The sequence below is a fragment of the Lissotriton helveticus genome, chromosome 1_1 (genome assembly GCF_964261635.1).
Source record: "Lissotriton helveticus chromosome 1_1, aLisHel1.1, whole genome shotgun sequence".
In the NCBI taxonomy this organism is placed as follows: domain Eukaryota; kingdom Metazoa; phylum Chordata; class Amphibia; order Caudata; family Salamandridae; genus Lissotriton; species Lissotriton helveticus.
The window spans coordinates 1,157,550,629-1,157,571,645 of record NC_136057.1 but is presented as its reverse complement, the minus strand read 5'-3'; the positions used below and the strand labels follow the sequence as shown (position 1 = coordinate 1,157,571,645).

Below are 21,017 nucleotides of genomic sequence, written 5' to 3'. Positions count from 1 at the left end.
CAACCCCCCCCCCCTCCCTCCCACTCACCGTGCTCTTTCTGCCTCGTCCGTGTCCCTCTCTCCCTCGCAGCCATCGGGTGTGTCTCGGCATGGGAGCTCCACAGCGCTGGTGGTCACTCGGGACGGGACCGGGACTTCAGCTGCCTTAGCGCCGGGGCTCCCTCTCCAGCAAAGAGCGCGCATGCGCAGGCAGCCCCCGCCCTCAGTCGCAGCCCAGTCCTGAGAGCTGCTTTCGGTTTCATAGTAGTGCTGTCTGTGGAGGACTTTAAGGATCTTGTTTTCTTGAGGTACGGAATTTAATGCATGAAACTTTCGGGAGAGTTAGTCCGCATTGCATAGTATATTTACTCAGCGTTGTGCACAGGAACGGGGAATAAGCCGAGATGCAAACATGCCGGCCCCTGGAGCAGTTTTGAAAAGTAGGCTGCCACTTTCGAGCGAACATACTCGCTCAACCGGCCGATAAAGCAGAGACCAAAGTGAACAAATTACTAGTGGGCTTTAAAGTTTGCTTAGGATGGGGCAGGGGCGTGTGGTTTTGAAAGTGAAAACACTGTGTATACCGTCCTGTACTCATTTTGCAGGTGAAAGGTTGTTGGTGCTTACAAATAATTTTTGCATTCATACTGTGACTTACTTTTGTAGTACGCTTGCATCAGGAACAAGCATTTACAATGCAATAGGTCTCGCATTGACGCGACTTTGAGCTATTGGCATTGCAAATAACAATGCCTTTTATTTTTCTTTTCTTTTTAAAAACATAAATAAAAGGCATTGTAATTTACAATGCCAATAGCTTTAACCCGCGTCACTGCGAGACCTATTGCATTGCAAATGCTTGTTTTATAATATTTGTATTCTTTTTGTAAATAAATGCCTTGTACAATCCTATTTTGGAAACTGTTTATAGTCCTAAAAATCGAGAAAGTTCATATATTGAAGTGTATCTGTTCTTTTTTTTTTAAGTGGAACTCCAAAGGATCCTGTCCTGCGACCATCCCGCTGAGTACTCTGAGGATTTCTATGCTGCCTACATTAATATACTTCTTGGGGTTTTCTACACCGTCTGCAGGGACCTTAAAGAGCTCAAGCATCTGGTGAGCTTCAAAAGCTGTTTTTAAGCCTTTTTCCAAATTGAGTATAGCCCATTGGGATTGTATAGTAAACGCTTGGAGTTGAAGTTCTATGTATAAGGTAGTTTTCTGTTCAAAATAACCTTATACTGTTATGTTTTATGATTCAAATCGTTTATTAGCATTTTACAGATAAAATAAACGGTACCAGCAGCAGATTAACCGCCATTGAGGGTAAGCCACTCTGAGTGTAGCCTTACAAAGTGTGATTTTGTGCTGATGAACGTTCCCAAACTCCCCTGAGCCAAAGCCCCTGAGGAGAAGTCGGGGGGGGGGGGGGGTCAACAGGGACAGAAAGGTAGACAGCCCAAGTTTAATACTGGTTTGATCCCAGGTGGTCATAGTCGTCTGCATTACTGGCGAAAGGTACCAGTTTGGGGGTCTATGCGCTTTTGGTAGAAAGGGGATCTTCCAAAGCGATGTGCCTGCAACTGCCCTGTCCTTAAAAGGACAATGCTTTTCGGACTCTGGACGCTCCCACTCCACTATATAGCGTAACTGCGCTGCCTTGTAGTAAAGATTTAAGCTCCCGGCGTCCTGGGAGAGGTAGCTCAGGGATTTCTTCATGTGAGGTTTCCAGCCCTGCCAAATGAATTGCGCTATCTCGGACTGTAGTCGGTGTTGGTGGAAGGGTTTGGAAGAGATTTAGAATTTTAGGAAGAATCATCCTTTTAGATGCCACTATCTGCCCCAGCCAAGAGATCTGGAGGCGTTTCCACCTCCCGAAGTCATGTTGGATTTGCTGAAGCAGCGCCTTATAGTTGCAATCTGTTGTTGCCAGGGTTATGGAGGCGAGGTTGATTCCCCAGGTATGGGTTTGTCTTGGAGGCCCATTGGATGGGGTGGTGATTCGCCAGTTGGTCCACAGTTTGGGGAGGCATGGAAAGGTTAAGAGCCTGGGATTTACCAAAGGTTGATCTGACACCCCGAAGCCGCACCAAGAGACTCTAGCTCCACCAGAAATGCCGGCAAAGAGACAGCTGGCCTCTCCAGGGTCGCCAGTACATAGTCTGCAATAAGACAGATAGAGTGGCGGTCACCACCGACCGTCACTCCGGTAATGTTTAGGTGGTCTTTAATCATCTGAGCAATGGGCTCCATATAGAGAGCGAAAAGCAAGGGAGACGGGGAGCAGCCCTGTCTAGTCCCTCTGTGGATCGGAAAGGGAGTGGATGTGTACTCATTAAGACAGACCGCTGTTGTTTTTGCATGATAACAATTAAGAATTTGTGTCCTGCATTTATCCCCAAACCGGAAGTGTTTAAGAACTTTTTCCAGGTATGGCCAGTGAACCTGGTCGAAGGCCTTTTCTGCATCAACTGCTAGTAGCATGTATTCCCCTTGTGCTCTGCTGGACTTTTCAATCACTTGGAGAATACATTTAGTGTTGTCATTAGTTTATCTCCGGAAGCTAAAGCCTGCTTGATCCGGGCCCACTAATGAGGGTATATGCATTTTATGCCTTTATGCAATGATGCTCGTGAATAATTGTAGGCCTATATTCAACAAAGAGATGGGTCTGTATGAGCTGAATATCCATTTTATCTTTGCCCAGTTTGGGCAGGACTATTATGGAGGCTGCGAGCATCTGGGCAGGATTGCCCCAGGTTCTGAGAAAGAATTAAAGAGTCTTGTCTGGATTGGTGCTACTATTGGACAAAAGGTCTTGTAAAAGGCTGCTGAGTACCCGTCGGGGCCTGGTGCTTTAGGGAATTTAAGACTTGCAATGCCTGATATGACCTTCTCGATGTGGAGGGACTCTGCTTGATCTGGAGTAAGCAATGTATACATACCGCTTTATCGAGATACGGCCTCAGGGTCTAAAGATTGATACGAGTAGAGCTGTGAGTAGAAGCCTTTGAAAGCATTTGCTATGTCCTAGCCTTCTGTTAGTGAACCCAATTGGTGAAGCCTCCCCACGCAGCAGAAAATCAGGCAAAAAGTGTGACCCCCAAGAGTAATGAATCTCCTGGTTACAGAAGTGTGCGGTCGCCGGACAGAATGTTCGCTGCTTCTGGAGTGTGAGGGCATCAAGATCCTGGAAGAGGGTCATGGAGTGTCCCTGGAAGATGATTAGAGGCATATTGCGCGCCTTTCGCAAGTGCTCCTCTTTGACTTGGAAGTCCTGCACACAGACCAGGATGTCCAGTGGGATGGAGGCGTTCTGTCTGTGGAGCCCAACTCGGTGGGCTCTGTCCAGTTGGATGCTAGTCTCAGGAGAGCAACCTAGAATATGATGAAAGAGATTTCGAACAAAGCTAAAAATGTCATCCCCCTCTGCCTTGAACAGAACTCCCCTTGCGCATGCATTATTCCGCCAGGATCTGTTTTCTAAGTCCTCCAAGTGGGATTGCAGATCTGTGTGCTGCCTCGGAGATGGAATACCTCCTGTTGGATCGCTTAGGTTTCCTCTTCCCGGCCCCCTTCTTTGTCCTCCAGTTCTGCAACCTGTTCTCCAAGTGCGTCCACATCCCTCTGGTTCTCCTTAATGTCTTGGCAGAGTTTGCCCTTTAATGATTGGAAGTCATCCCGAAGGGACGTGAAGAGTGCTTCCATAAAAGTGCAGGTCACGGGCTTTTCCAAAGTCTGATCAGCTAGGACCCCCACTTGATCTGACTGCTGGACCGGGTCCTCAGCCGGGCCCACCACTGAGCAGAGAGCTTCTCTTTAAGTGCGCGATCTTTCTTGTGGCAGCCAGTCGCCAATTGGGCAGAGCTCCGTGGGAGGCTCGTTGTCCTGCTGGGTAGCTGGCCTGGAGGAAGATGCTGCTGGCCGGGGCGCAAACCCCAGTATCTCCCTTCCACCCCTGGTGTAATTTGGTGCCGTTAAATAGTGGCCAGCAGGTCTGCGGCGATGGGAACCCCTCCTTCAAATGCTGAGTGTGCGGCCCAGGGATCACTATTATGCATCTGCCATTATGGGGCCGGGGCCACTGTGACCACCTGTTCCTTCTGGACCTCATGACTCTCCCGTGGGCTTTCTTCACTCCCTGGGCAGGCCGCTTGTGGCTCTCTATGGCTTTCAGCGCTGCCTAGGTATGGCGCTCTTGTCAGTGGGTTTGGGCCCCTGGCTCTCTGAGGCCCGCGTCGCTCGCACTCACCGCTCCCGCAACGTTTCCAGGTTGTGCCTCTTCAATTAGCACCTCCGGATGGCCAGCTCGGGCCCGGAACACAGTGATTAGGCTGGTGACGGACTGGAGAGTCGGTGAGGCACGTCTAACCTCAGCGCCATCTTGGCCACACCCTCAAGTGTTTTGTTTTAGACATTCTGTCAAAGTTCGCCGTTGGGGGTGCCTGAAGCCTAGAATATTGGATCTTGGATTGGTGGAGCAGAAATGAAGTAGTGTTCATGTTGTCAAACCTTTCAATAAATCGGTGCTTAATTTACAAAAAGAAAAGAAGTATAGGGTCTCAACGCTTTTCTTAACAGTCCGCTGCCGCAGAATGCTGTGGTTGCTGAATAATACTACGTCTTAATTTAATTTCATGCCTCTCTTCTCCACAACACTACCTGTGTCTATCTCATTCGGTATGATGCTGTTTTTTCCTCCCTTTGTCTGTTTTTGTATATTTCGCTTCTCCTGTCTTTCTCACTGTTCTATCTAGCTTTGTCTGGTACCCTTTCGAATGTGTTTTACAACTTTGGATAAGTTCCCCGGCCTATACACATGCCTATTTGTAAATTTTGGACATGAATTGATCATAATGAGGATGCTGAATTTGTTTCAATTTATTGGGTGTATCGTGATTATGGGAGAAATGTGGTAATATGAAACCTGAATAATTTCCTGTTGTATTTTTCTTTCCCTCCTCTCTTTTCCACCATTTCCTACCCTTCACTCTTCGTTTCTTTTCCCCTTTCCCCCTCTCCTTATTACCATCCTACTACGACATATCCTAACTGTTCACCTTATTTACTTTGTCCCTTCACATTCTCATTCTCATTGTCCCCTCATCTGATTCTGTTCCTAACCTGTGATTCTATGTTACCTCTGCACTTAATCAGCCTTGAAAAAGCCCTTGGCTGATGGGCGAAACATGTGTCGGCTGTCTTTTGTTCTATGCATGAATATATGATTAAACCCATCGTATTTGAAACCTACGAATGAACTTTGGAAATTATTCCTCCTACAAAACACCAAACAAGAAGGCACAGCCCTCCGCCCACTACCTAAACTTGTACCCTTCAATGGTTCTTGGGTGTAGCCATTTGTGAGGCACGTGCCAGCGCTAAGATTGGGCCCTGACAACTGTAGCATAAAACATCTGGGTCTCTACATGCTACATTGGCCACTTTATCAAGAATACTCCAACAGAGCAGTGAATTGGCCCCAGGGCCACCTGTAGAGATCAGAGAGAACACCGCAACCGACGAATAGATGAGATTTTCTCTACATCTGGAACATCTGCGCAACCAATCTAATTGAACCCCCACTCTGCAAAATCCACCTTTCAAGCTTTGGAGAAAGCTGTGAAAAAAGAAACAACTAAATGGTGGGAAGCGGCCAGTCTTAAAAAATATCTGGAAGCCGAAAGAATACCCAGAGGACTTTGGATCCTAATATTCCCTCCGGTTGAGACGACCAGATCAGATCGCAAAATGGGAGAAAAATTTGAGGGAGGCATCCAATAGCATGATACGCCCACTAATTGATATTGCAGAGGAAGAACACATCAAACATAAAAAATTAGATGTTCTCACAAAGAAATCGAACTGGGGCGACATCACCACCAAAAATGATGAGATACTTAAGAGAATAATCAACTAATATGAGGAAGACTTGATTCAAAGGAAAAACTGAAAATTCTGAAGGGATCAGATTACCAACTTTGAAGAGTCTATACTTTTGCGAAACGTTACAACAATATCCCAAAAATTACATCAACACCACTGAGTAGACAGACGTACGATACGATCACCAGTTCACAAGCTGAATCACCAGGATCTGAAACTATAGCCACCACAACTAAAGTAGGGGTCAAATTCTTTAGAGGAGGTCCAAAGGCACGCTTAGGGTTCCGTAATCAATCTAATCAAGATACCAGAACTCTTTCAGAAAATACCCCAAGTACATCAACGCCAAGACCAACCGCAGGGTAACGACCAGGGCGAGGAAGAAACAGGAAACCGAACCGAAGGAGCGAACAACCTGATGGTCAATATCTCGGGCCATCAAAATACCACCACACAGGCAGGAATCCTTAACAGGGGCTTATCCTTTTCCCCCACAGCATTTTGGGATCTCACCAGAACCATGATAGACCTGTACAAATTCACCCGCAAACGGAAGCTGATGGCTTTCTTTCACAACAGACCCCCATCCAGAAAGAAGATAGAACACTGATTACCAGTCCCTGGTCCATTCAAGAACTGGAAAACATACACTTACTGACTACCCTAGCGAACGAGCCAGGTGACCAAACAACTTCTCTTACCCTACATATGAATTGGGTATAGATACAACATACCCCACCACTAGCAAGATCACTCCCAAATCCACTTTTTGCCCTCAACTGCCCCATGGCAATACCATCGACTTGTTATACACAGCAGTCTCTAAAGATCAAACTACTGAACACCAGAAATATCAGAACTACAAACAAAGACGTTCCATAAACATTCGCATTCAACTCAATTCTCTGGGCGGGCATCCGTCACCCCCCATAAAACCATAGAAAATATCCTGAAAGGAGAATTCCAACAAATGAGAAGGAATTGTTGCAACATCAAGACCTACAAAGAAAGTTCAGAACACCTAACAAAGAGATTGCTGAATCGGATGTATCCCAGAAAACTCTTGGAAAAAACATTCAAAGATTGTCAGAAACTATCACGAGATGATCTACTACAACCTAAAGATGTTACTAGGATAGAAAAATCTAACAAAATCAGATTCCTAACAGATTATCATAATGGTCACCACTGTATCAGAAAGACCTTTGAAAGACACTGGTATCTCCTGACGAACAACTCCTCATTAATGAACCAGATGGACAACTTCCCTCCAATGGGTTTCAGGAGGGCCAAAAATCTTAAACAACCTCCTAGACTGATACTAGCTCGTCTACTAAACTACTGTGATCGGGATGTTATCCTCCAGTTTGCTCGGAAGGCTCCACCGCTTTGTTAAAAAAACGCAGAAACTTCCTTCTTTCCAGATTTCATCATGGCTGTTCAAAAGCAGAGGAGATCCTTCTTGGCCATCAAAAGGAAACTGCGAGATAGAGGTGTGAAGTACGCAATGTTGTGCCCGGCCCGTCTCTGGGTCAAAACGAATTGTAGAGCCTGGTTCTTCGACTACTCAGAGGATGCCGCGGACTGGCTTGAGGGCTGGAGAAGGGCGGAGGACCAGGGCGAGCATAGACGATCTTACTTGAACGTCCTGAGACATTGAACACTACAGAACAGTTTTTTTTCTTGATTTCTGGAGCCATACGGATGCTGATTGGGGGTAGGGGTTCACAGGAGAGTGGTTGTCCACCCCCCAAAGTTTAGCTACAGTTAGACCAGTTTGGGCGACAGGCACTCTGCATAGTTTTTTGATGGGCAGTTCAAGGCCCAGAGAGCAGGGAGGGGGGTTGTTGGGTGGGATGTGGGGACATTGTTTCGTTCTCCTTTCTCATTTGTTTTTTTCATGTCAACTACTATTCTTCGAACTTGGGTATTTGAGTGTATACTGTGTCCGATACAATGGGAAACTGCCGTGACAGGCAGGTTAGATTGTTAAGTTGGAATGTTAATGGCCTCTGGGACAAACTTAAACTCAGCATAGTTTTGCAATATATTAAACGTCATTCCCCTGAGGTGGTCCTACTTCAGGAGACGCACCAAGTCGGTAACACATGTAGGGCGCTAGACAGGTGGGGATACAAATTGGTGGCTCACTCTGGATTCACCTCCGGGTCCCGAGGTATGGGTGTCTTACTCCAGAAATCCTTTCCTTTCGCAGTACAGCGCGCCTGGGTGGACGACATGGGGAGGTATGCGGCAGTGTCTGGGCAATGGAAGGGCGCAAACCTTATCTTAGTTACAGTGTATGTACCACCGGGTCTGCAGAACCTGACATTCACAGACTTGGGCACTCACTTGCTCTCCCTCCCAGAGGATAGGTTAGTACTGGGTGGTGACTTCATTGCAGTGGTTTCGGGGCACTTAGCTCGCTATCCCCCACGGGACATGGCACAATCCCAGAGATGGCTCCCGGACTTTTTTGAGGCTATGGGACTGGTGGACGTGTGGCGCACACTACAACCTGACTCTACTCAATACACATTTTATTCCGGCGCACACAACCGCTCCTCTCGCTTAGACTACCTACTGGCCCCAGCGGCCCTGCTCGTAGAAACTCAGGAAGTCAGACACACGGCACGGGGTATTTCTGATCACTCACTCATCTGGGTGCATCTGGTTCTGGGGGATGGACGGGTCGGGAGAGTAGCGCCAATTAACCCTTGGCACCTCCGCAACTCCGCTGTTAAAAAGACAATCAGTTCCTAACTATTTTATTGACAACCAGGGTATGGTCCAGTCGGCCCAGGTCCTATGGGAGGCGTTTAAGACGGTGATATGGGGGCAAGCCCTATCCTCTATTGCCGGGATTCAGAAAGATGGGGTCAAAGACCTGGTCTGGGTGGAGGATGAGATCCGTCATCTCGAAGACTCAGGGGCAAGTGATCCCTCGCCAGAGGCGCTCCACAATTTGCAACTCAAACGAGAAGAGTACAGGAGCATTGCCACGGATAGGGCCAAAACACTGGGGAAAGAGAAAGACGGTAGACTTTACTACCTGGGTGATAATGCAGGGAAATTGGTAGCCTGGCTGGACAAGAAGGAACTGGCTAGCAGGCTAGTCCCAGAATTGACAGTCGAACAGGGGCACACAATAACTGACCCACAAGCAATCGCTAACACGTTTGCTGACTATTATTGCTCCGTGTATCGAGCCACTTCCAGCCTCTTTGTTGCAGACTCGGAGCAACTCCTTTGAGATATCAGAATGCGACTCTCACAGCTGAAGAATGCGATGTGCTTGACAGTGCTCTTACAGGTGACGAACTGGCGCAGGCGATCCATGACCTCCGTACTGGCAAGGCCTCCGGTCCAAACGGACTGCCGATAGAGCTGTACAAACTGAGACTGGATGCTATAGCTCCCCACATGCGTAATATGTTCATCGAAAGCCGCGATAAGGGATTCTTTCCTTACGATCAGTGAGTTGCCGCGTTGGGGACGATACACAAGGACGGTAAGCCCAGGACTCGCACCTCTTCATATAGGCCAATTTCCCTGTTGATTGCCGAACCCAAAATCCTCACCAAAGTGCTGGCAAATCATCTGATACCAGTAATCGACAACATCATCCACCCTGACCAGTCTGGCTTTTTGCCCCACGGCAATACTGCATTCAATCTGCAGCGCGTACATGGCGTTCTGGGCAGACTCAACACCATCAGAGAGGCGGCGGTTGTGGTCTTGTTGGACGCCACAATGGCATTCGATACACGTGAGTGGTCCTATCTCTTTGCCGTCCTGACCAAGTTGGGCTTCGTTGGCTGGGTGCGTCTTTTGCATTCAGAACCCCTGGTGCAAATGTTAGTCAACAACAAACAGTCCGGGACTTTTGGCCTGAGCCGGGGGACCCACCAAGGGTGCACTCTTGCGCCTCTCCTTTATGCCCTGTCCCTGGAGCCGCTGGCGGCATGGATCGAGGGCTGGGAGGATTGCATTTCCCTTTATGCAGATGACATCCTCCTATTTTTGGCCTCCCCCAGGTCCTCCATACGGGTGGTCCTCGATATGTTCACTGTCTTTGGGAGGTACTCGGGTTACAGAATAAACTGGAGCAAGTCCCTACTCTACGTCCTTAACTGGGATCCTCCACCATTGCCCCATGACTGCCCACTGCAGGTGGCAGGCGGGGGATTTACTTGGGCATATTTATCGCTGCTGACCCTAGGCTTCGTTATGAGCGTAACCTACTCCCCCCTGCCCCCCACATCCCACCCTTGATGAGACTTAAACGCGATGCTCCTGGGAATGGGTGGCATTATTCAAAAGGATGTCATTGCCCCATTTCTTGTACGCCCTGCAGAATTCCCTTGATCTGGTCCAGACCAGTTATTTTAAAGAAATAGAAGCCCTGCAGAGAAATCTGCTGAGGGAGGGCAGGCTTCGGATAGCACTCCAAAAGCTGATCTTGAGTTGGTATAATGGGGGTATTGGTTTACCGGACATACGGAGGTACAATTGGCCTGCGCATCTGGCGGCTGTCAATCATTGTTTATTTAAACCTGAGGATGACCCTGCCTACAGGATGGATACATGGTTGCTTTCTGGGGGCACATGAAATGAAAATTAGTATGTGCAAAGCGCGCGGCTACTCACATAGTGTCCCGACGCTATAGAGCGATATATTCCAGACCCAGCCGATAGCCACCGAGTGTTTGGTCAGTCCAGGTAAGTCGATGTGTGGCACACGGTGAGCAAAAGCCTTGGGTGGGATGGGAAACTCTCTCTGGCAACCCCCCCTATGGGATTCGGAGAAGTTGGGCACACTCTGCCCCACCAAGGGATTCGACAAATAGGATCTTATTGGGCTCTCAACCATCGGTGACCTGTGGAAGGGGGGGGGGGGCGAATGGTGTCGTTTGCGGACTTGCAGCATAGCCACGACCTTGCAGACTCAAAGCGCTTCCGCTATCTACAAGTCAAACATGCACTACAATCAAACATTACTGTGGGCACTTCCCTGCCAGAAGCCTCGCTGTTAGAGGACAGACTACTGGATGGCTATTTACCAGATTGGGCCATATCATTGACGTACAAGAAGTTAGTCAACAATGCACCTGACCCCCCTGGCACTCCTCAGACAGCGCTGGGAAAGCGATGGGCTAGAGATAGACTATGAGGAATGGCAGGAGGCCCTGGCCACCCCTAAGGAAGTGGCAATCTCTTCTAGATTGCGTCTTGTGCAGTTAAAGATCCTACATCGGATTTACATCTCTGATCAAACTCTGGTTAAAATGGGTAGGATGGATGAGGGTGATTGTCGGTGTGGTTGTGGACAGATTGGCTCCTTTATGCATATAATCTGGGAGTGTCCCTTCATTCAGTCTTACTGGTCCAGGGTGCTTGAGTGTATGAGTCGGGTTACAGGGGTAGTCACACTTCCGGAGGAAAAGCGGTGCCTCTTGAATCTCTGGGAGCCCACAGACCTCAACAGCAGAGATAAATTGTGGGTTACGTTGGGCCAGATGATAGCCAGGCGGAACATAGCACCGTCATGGGGGGCGAGGGAACCACCCTGGGTGATCTCCTGGAAAAATCACATGGACTGGTGCTTGTTTAGGGAAAAAACTGTATATATCTCCCGTGGGTGCCCCAGGAAATGGTCCTCCATTTTGGACAAATGGAACAAATATCGAGGGGGTATTTGTCCTCCCCCCCCTCCCCCGCCCCTTTCCCCGGACCTGATAGTGATGACCAACTTACGCCTTAAATCCTATTGTAATGCTCTGTAATATGTATTGTTGTACCCGTGAATACTGCAAGATTCAAAGCTGATATATCAGCATTTTTTAAATGTGTGTACTGTCGACATTGTTGGACATTAATATAAAGATATACAAAAAAAAAAGCTCCAACAAATCCTGTGGGAATCTGAATTTGTGGACAAGCGGAATAAACCCAAAACAGTTTCCTGACTAGGCCCTGTGCTTCTACATTACAAGTATGACTCGTATACCACTCTCAAAATTGGATCACCTGCACTTCAACATACACAATTTACATCATAATCTGCCCATGCAACAAAATCTACATAGGCAGTACAATCGGGGCACTCAAATCGAGAATTCTGGAACACTATCACCATATCAACAAGGAAGATGTGGGACTCCCACTAACTGATCACTATCAGGAATTCCATCCCCATAAAAAGACCTTCAAATTCTTTGGTATGGAAGTTGTTACACCCTCCTCCCGAGAAATGCATGGCTTTATTAATCACGCAAAACTGTATCTTTTACGCTCTCTCAACCATCACCCAAGTACGGCATTGGGAATCAGTATACCGGCACCCATGCATTAGGTAGCACCCATTGGCTCACATGCGCTTTTTTCCTTTTCTTGTGTTATGACCCTGATCTCACGCATTTCACCATGGTGTGGGAATATTCCCCCTCCAATATTTTCGGTGGATGTGGCTTCGCCTTTCCTTTATTCCTTATGCACCAAACTAGGCTCAACTGAACAATATGACTCATGTAATGGACCTCGCGACAATACATACCAGATGAGTGTGACCTGACTTTCTCAATATCAGATGAAATTCCGATTTTTAACCTTATCAGCTATCTGTAGAGAGGAACCAAATGATTTCATGCATTACACCCTTGACTCCTGCGTCCCTCTATTAGTACCTCTTCCATTGCCCCTCCATCTTATTTATTCATCTTTTCGCTCTGGCCTCCTTTTTTTGGGTCTCGCATGGCGAACGCAGTGCGAAAGCGCTGTCGCCAGCGAGATCTGTTGTTACTGGCTTGCTTCGGAATAGAGACAGGAGATGTGCACACGCAGGACGAACTTGAAATGTGAACATGCGCGTACAGACACGCGATGTGCACATCTCCTGTCCCCCTTCCATCCTCGCAAGCCTGTGCAATTTGAAGGTGGGTGACCTCAGAATAAAAGGTAGACGCCCTCTGTTCTAGTACTTTTGTGCCATCATACACACTTGCCACTGATCCTCTGTACATTGGCGCTGCAGATCTGGACGATGCTGGTAAAATCCTGGGACGGGCAGCACTGCGGGTCCAAGTGCCCGTACATGGCGGCAGTAGTGTGTCTACTTTTTCTCGATGCTGTGAAGGCTTCCCAGGTGCTACCTCCTTCAATCCAATACAGCAATCTGACTTGCCCTGGTACTTCTCCTAAACCTTCTCCACTGCTCCGGCCTGCACCCTAGCGTTAGGTCCGCTTTAGTCGGGTCTCTGAACCTGCCCCAGCTGTTAGCTACGTACCCAAACACCCATACCACGTATGCGCCACACGCAGAGCAAGGCACGCCTGATGGCGGGCGCACTCGATCCTTACGTGCTACGTCACAAGGGTGGCGTGTCTTTACTGTAATAAATCCCTCACGTTTATTTTAAATAGTCGCTATTGTTGTATTTTTCCTAAAATGTTATATATCGTTTTGTGGGGTTTCTCAGTTTAACATAATGACCAGTTTTCCATTACTTGTTTTCCGTGCATCTCATTTACCAGCCCGTGTAGCTGCGGTGCTGCCACCATGGCGAAAACATTATGTGGGCTGAATCAAATGAGCTGAGAGTGATCCGAAGCCACAAAAACACATAAGTCGCAGGAAGTGCTTTGTGCGGTCTAGTGGCGAGCTGGGTTCATGTATTTGGTTTAGATACGAATGTGAGCAAACTGCTCATTACGTTGTTTCAGTGTTATGTATTAGCAGCGCACCATGCGTGCTTTAACAGAGAGCACAGCCTCCATACAACTCGCACTGCACTTGCAGCTTTTCCTGCTTTGACGGCTGTACCCGCTCGTCATTTTCACGGCTCCCATTACATGGGGTTCGGGCCCTCATTAGTTATCGCCACCATTGGCCATTTCCTACACTATTACCCATTCAGAACCGGGTTGGAAGTATCCCCGGTTCCACGATCCCGTTTGATTTTGGATATATTCAGGCCTTAAGAGTCACGGGGTATTACCTGATTGACGAAACACATGTCGGCTGGTTTCTTCTTGGGGTCTCCTCTTGAAGCAGGACCACAGTTACATAAAACAGAAATAATCAACCACCACTTGTCGATCTTCTCATATTCCTGTTACTACTTTTGGAACTGAACAATTGTTTAATACATTTGGTTTGAAATAATTGACTTGACGTGTGCTCAGGACCTTGTGTTTGCATTATACAGGGTTGGCCTTGGCCCACTCTATTTCAGGGGTTTTGGGTTCCCCCTGACCAAGTAGCACCGTCCATATTTTGTACTTTTTCTACTTTCACCACTACCTGATGTGCGCCAATTTTTCTGTATACTGAAAACCCTACGCAGAAACCTCTACAGTGAATGTGTGTCAGCAGGAGTAAAAGTCTGTAAATACTGAAATTGATTCAAGTCAGAAACCACCTAAATATTATAGAGAACTAGATGTGCTCCAGGTGCCAATGGCTTTCTTATCAATGTTTCAACCAATGATGGACACTTTTAATATGTTATTACTGCAACAACCAACAATCCTATCATGGCGTTACCCGCCACACCCATCCTCCCACCTCCCCAATTTTCTCCTTTACCAGTTTCACCTCCTAGGCCGCCATCAGCGCTACCTCCGCCAACTCAAAGGAGATCGGTTCATGAAGTAGATATGGATTGTTTACTCTAATGGCTCTACATATTCTGATATAGGAGACGAAGAGCTACCACCAGACTGTGATGAAAGAGATGATAATGGGTGAGAATTCATTGTCCTAAGTGGAAATGATGGACCAATTCACAAGATGCTACAGATGATATCTCTAAATGTAATTCCATGATTGAGAGTAGCCAAGAGATTCAACTTACCAATGACCTCTGTAGATCAACCATGCTTTATTTATGACTTTAAGGGCCAGCCTCGGAAATATGTTAAGTCTATACCGATTCTTGATTACGTCTGGTCAAAAAGTCAGAAATTAATGAAGACACCTGCTACTATTCAGCTGTGATACCTCGTCTGGAGAAGAAATACAAGGCCCCAGCTTTAGCTAGCCTCAGTGTTCCTACTAGACCGGATTCAGTGATTGCTTCAGCAGCTCAGAATAACCAAAGCCCCAATAATGCCATCATCTAGTCCCCCAGACCAGGATAATCAACTTGCTCCATTACTGGAATGTGTTCCTGAGGATCAAAGAAACGGTGAGAGAACTAACTAATTTTCATTATTGATGCAGCAATGGATGCTTCAAATACAGGTTTCCAACATTGGTAACTTTTATATAGTCTCCTCCGAACAACTCTTCCCAGGTCAGAGGCTCATCCTGCATTATTCTCTCTCTTCTGCTTCGAAATCTGATCTATGGTGGCCTCCAGAGGGAGTAGGAGAGCTTAAGCTTCCTCCTCAATGGCTGAAATGTGGGTTCTTTCAATGAGGTGAATGTACTACTAAATATACAATGTTTTTTCAAGCCTGTGCCCATTTTACAATGTATACTGCTGTTTCAACGTACCTGGGGTTCCCAGCCTGATGACTGGAATGGTCCAAGCATGTGAATATATAAGATACCAATGTTTGAAAACTTGAGTTACATGTAAGTAACTTATTTCATTTATTGCCAGCTAGTATTCCTCAGTAGTTCGTCGATGAATCAAGGCTCAATCAAGCGGGATGCTGATAGAAAAAGCCTCCACGTCTATTGTTATGAACAGATTGACAGCATTGATTATCTTTTGTGTCTCAACTAATTGTTGCAAGAATTGTTTTTTAAAAGGTGGACAGGGAATCTAGCAGAGCACGAATTCCTGAAGCAATGGATAGGCCTGGTGGTGAGAATCTTCCCTTTATGGACCTTGGGCAAAAAAAAAACTAAAATGTTTTGGGATCTGTTGTTTTTTTGTCTGTGTGATTGCTAGTCAGCCGTCTGTAGTTCTTGTTGCTACTTAATAGTGTTAGGCACGCTTTTCTGCAGTCCCTGGTTGACAACCTCACTTTGGCTCCCCTTTATCTGCTGGTTTTATGGTTATGCTGTCATCTTTGGCAAGGGAGGATAGTGCCTTGTGATCTTTCCTGGGCATGTTGTGGAAGATGTTTTACTGGGGTTAATTTCAATGTCTTCCAAGAATACATGTTCCAATGTCAACCTTTCAGCTGGAGTTGTTGCTGCTGGAGGGTTACATTTGGGAGGGTCGGGGGGGGGGGGGGCAAGGAGGAAGAGGCGCATCGCCCCCTCAGGGTAATGGGTTTTGCTATAATAACTGCGTGGAGCCTGATTTCCAGAAAGGATCCTGATCATTCCCAATGTAATTGAAGTCCACTTGAGGAGTTGGTGCAAATCCGAGGCTCTTGTTAAGTACCTACTATTCAGCTTCCGTCAGCATCCTTTCAGATTTATTATCAGGTTCAGCTTATGCTCTGTGTTGCTTCTCAACCCCTCAGATGCATGACCATCTGCTTCCCATCGTACTTGACCATCTTATCTACGTGGCATGCCTCCTCCTCTGCCCCTGCCTCTTCATAAAAATTTAAAATAGTTGCTTTCATACATTGGTCTATGTGGAACTCCCTTAGGAAATATCCAAAAAAGTGGGCCAAGTCGAGAGAAGTATCCCATCCCCTTCCGTTCATAACTTGCAGGTGGCTCTATAGTTTCATAATCGCCGCTCCGTTTGTCTGAACTTGAGGACCACCTTTGTGGTCTTGTTTTTTTGCACGGTGTGGTGGTTGTTTTGCAGATTGTACAGTTGATAATTAGTACTGGTGTATGGGTACGCTTTTCTCTGCTAAATGTTATGATATCCTTTTTCAGCGTAGTTATTTTTTTTTACTCTGGTGTTTCTAGTTCTTTTTGATTTCCTCGTTAACCTGCTAGTTTTTTGTTTATGGATGTTCGAGAACAACCCACTATCCTAGAACTGTCAGAGGTTTTTTTTCAGCAGTATTATTTATATTCCAGTTAGTCTAACAGGTCTACTTGGAGCATCCTATGTTCAGGAACATAAACTCTCACCAACATGGGCGGCATGCTTCATCCTGGGTTCTGCTCCACGCTAGGCGGGCGGTGCAATGTCTAGCAGGCCCCACCCAAAATGGGTCTCTGTTTTGTAAGGAGAACGTTTCACTGCCCGTGATCCATGGTAGCGCGTCCTTCATACTGATTGGTGTAATCTAATGAGCAGAAAAATTGTGGAAACAACAAAATTGAGTATGAATTACTACATTAAAATATTTATTTAGTGGGGATTCATGCTAAGGTTAAGGAAATGTGAGAAATAATTGAACCCTAATAGTTTTGTGGTCCTACAACTATGGTCTACATACAGAAACCATGGTAGTGGTGTATAAACGAGTCGCACATCAAAATAATTTAGAATATTTACAAGGCTTACAAAATAGGAGTTCAAATTTATACGCAAAGACAAGCAATCAGAGCAGTTGCGGTGCCACTCAGGATTACTAGCACCCCACTCAATCAATCAATCAAAAACATTTATAGAGCGCGCTACTCGCCCGCAAGGGTCTCAAGGCGCTGGGGGGGGGGGAGGGGCTACTGCTCGAAATGCCAGGTCTTGAGGGGCTTCCTGAAGGAGAGATGGTCCTTGATAAGTCGCAGGTGGGTGGGGAGGGTGTTCCAAGTCTTTTCCGCCAGGTAGGTGAAGGATCTTCCTCCGGTGGTTGTTCTGCGGATCCGTGGGACGGTGGCGAGGGCGAGGCTGGCTGGCGAGTTGGCGTGTGGAACGTGAGGCGGTAGTTGAGGTATTCGGGGCGTGAGTCGTGGAGAGCCTTGTGTGCGTGGGTGAGGAGTCTGAACGTGATCCTCTTGCTGACTGGGAGTCAGTGCAGGTCCCTCAGGTGGGCGGAGATGTGTCTGTGTCGGGGCATGTCCAGGACGAGGCGTGCTGATGCGTTCTGGATGCGCTGGAGTCTTTTCTGTAGTTTGGCAGTGGTCCCAGCGTAGAGGGTGTTCCCGTAGTCCAGACTGCTGATGACGAGGGCCTGGGTGACCGTTTTCCTGGTTCCAGTGGGGATCCAGCGGAAGATCTTACGGAGCATGCGGAGGGTGTTGAAGCAGGAGGAAGTAACAGCGTTGACTTGTCTCGCCATCGTGAGGGAGGAGTCAAGGATGAAGCCCAGGTTCCGTGCGTGGTCCGTGGGCTTGGGTGGGGGGCCCAGGGCGGGGGGCCACCAGGAGTCGTCGCAGGCGGAGATGGATGGGCCGAGGATGAGGACTTCCGTCTTGTCTGAGTTCAGTTTCATCCAGTCCGCGATGTCTTTCATGCCGTCCTGGAAGCTGGCTCTGGCGGAGGCGGGGTCGTTGGTGAGGGAGAGGATCAGTTGGGTATCGTCGGCGTAGGAAAAGATGTTGAGGTTGTGCTTGTGTGCGATGGCTGTCAGAGGGCTCATGTAGACATTGAAGAGGGTGGGGCTGAGCGAGGAGCCTTGAGGTACGCAGCAGATGATCTTGATGGCTTCTGTGCGGAAGGGTGGGAGACGGACTGTTTGGGTTCTGTTGGAGAGGAAGGAGGTGATCCATTCCAGGGCCTTTCCTTGGATCCCGACGTGGTGGAGGCGGGTTGTCAGGGTGCGGTGGCAGACCGTGTCGAAAGCAGCCGAAAGGTCGAGGAGGATGAGGGCGGCGGTTTCTCCGTTGTCAAGCAGGGTCCTGATGTTTGAAGGGAAGAAATTAGGAACTAGTGTTTAAAGACCATGGACATAAACGGACTAGTGACAGCATAAACTATAGTAAGACAGGAACCATGATACAAAATTATTTTATTGAATTTTCATTTTAGTAAAAAAGCACAATTGAATATACATAATTATTATGTGCATGCCTTCATGATCCTATATAATTTTTTGAAATGATATAATTAGAGTTGGGATCTATACAAGGCTGATATTAGAGATATACATTAAAACATGGCTGAATGTATCAACAACTACGCGCGTTTCGGCTGGAGGCCTTCATCAGGGAGCCATGTAGATATCCAAGTGGACCTGTACATATTTACAAAGATATAAACAATAGTAGTGCTTGTCAATGTCCGTGATTAGTCCTAAATATATACATTTTTGAAAATACAATACACATTTTATAGTGATACATTTATACAGTGTTAGGGCATAAACATGATGAATGTTATAACAAAAAACAACAAACAACAAGAACCTGGCCTAATATTTACAGATATGTACAATGGGTTTTGTAACCAGTTTTGAATTAATACAGTTGCTAGATAACAGAAGCAGGCACACATTTGTTATTTATCTAGCAGACTAGATTCGGCATATTTGGACGTGGGAGCTCTCAGAGATTGTCATTACTTGTTAAGGGTAAAGGTAAAACATTATGGGGGGAAGGGCCCGTAAGATTTGACCGAAAATGGTGAAAGTAGGGTACAGGGTGAAGAAGGGGAAGGAACTGGATAAAGATAATACCTGAACATGTGGTAGGTATCGGTTCTCACATAGATGGATTAAATTGAACTGACATGGATCGATGGTCTCTGTTGATGATTTTAGCTGTTAATCAATGGTGAATTTAATTAGTGAACACGCATATTTATGAGGAACACAAACTGCAGAATTGCAGACATTTTCAGAGGCAATGAGGACTATATACACATCGCCAGAAAAGAGTGAAGTATCTGTGCAATATATCGTCGGTGTGTATGCTCTGCACATAAGATTCTACATTTGAAAATATCCTCTGTTATTTAAACTGTAAAGTAGAGAATTACCGCTTTAGAGATTTTAATGAAGTTTACTATTAATGTTGGAGCTTGTGGGCAAAGCACTGAAAAGAGAATGATAATAATACCTGTGTGAGTTCTCTAGGATGGCCAGAGACTGCACGCTGTCGGTATAGAATAGATGGTGGAAGATGACCTATGTTTCAAAATATACATATATATTAGGTGTGATACGTCTAATTCAAGGAAAAACAGATACAATATTGTGGACCACATGAGTACCTGATAATTTGGTCTCGTGTATCTGTAAGAAGGGGTCTGTTGGCAGCTCTGGTTACGAAAAGAGTCTACATGTTTAGACAAAGCATGAACAAATTAGACTATGTCCTGAAATTTAACATGTTCTTTTACTTAAACAAGGTCAGTTGCATATTTCTTAAATTATTACCTGTGTAATATGCCAACAACGTGTATTTGGGGGGATCTTGGTGCTGCAGAACGAAACGCCGAGGGTTGCCCTCCCGTGGTTGTTAAAATGTTGTCGCACTCGTAACGTTACTGCAGGGGGCGTTAAAAAGGGAAAAGTATTTAGTGAAGACTATTCTTGTTAAGGTATAATTCCCTACTCTCAAGCTTATTCGTATTGTTGGGTCTGTTTACCTTCATAACTCGTGAGCGCAGTTGTGAGCGGGGTCTGTCGGCTTCACGGTGTCGGCTTTTGATTGCCGTCCTCTTTTCCGCAATACGGGGATGCGGGATGTGGCTGGAAAGGAGGAAATGGACAATGGGGCCACAGATTGATAATGGGCTATATCAGACACGGCATGTCGAGACGCCCGTGCGTGGGGCGTGCATGCATGTATGTCGGTTGTTACCTGTTAGTCCCTATTGCAGCGTATTTCAATAGTGGGGTCCGGGCGGCGTTCGTCTGCAGGCGATCACGGGAGAGATGAACTCAATTGCGCCAGCTGAATTTAAACAGGGCAGATCACTGTGAGTGGTCAATCCATGTAGTTAATTGGGATGACATGAAGGTAAAGAAAGGACTATGGTAAGAGAGTCCTTATTTCTAGCGATAATGTCGCCGCCATCTTGGAACGGTGAAATGTGTGTTCAAAGGTGGTAAAAGATCACTGGATATTCTTACCTATAGCTTTCTAATGCATGACTTCAGGGGTGAAAGAGTCCGAATAATCACTATTTAGATATCTGCTTGGGTGTACGAAGTACTGTGAGAATATTGCTGTTCAGAATATGAATACTTGATGTGTCATAAGACATCAGCAGACATATTGGAATGGTTAGCACGTATCGGACTGGTTAGCACGTATCGGTTCCTGAATAAGTGTGTTGGATAATGATTCTGAGGTTGTCCAAATTGTTTCAGTGAGGACAGCCAATAGTGCATTATCCGCCACATATGAACCATCAATACCCAGGCCCTCCTATGCAAACCTATCCCCCTCCACTT

At 46.7% G+C, this 21,017-nt stretch overlaps 1 protein-coding gene across 1 annotated transcript in view; it reads left to right on the top strand.

The window, feature by feature from the left end:
• Window positions 1–21,017, top strand: part of ORC5 (origin recognition complex subunit 5) — a 401,683-nt gene that overhangs the window by 151,828 nt on the left and 228,838 nt on the right. The window contains exon 6 of the mRNA XM_078679036.1: window positions 967–1,097. Within this exon, the coding sequence (XP_078535162.1) occupies window positions 967–1,097 (131 nt within the window). The remainder of the gene's footprint in view (window positions 1–966; window positions 1,098–21,017) is intronic.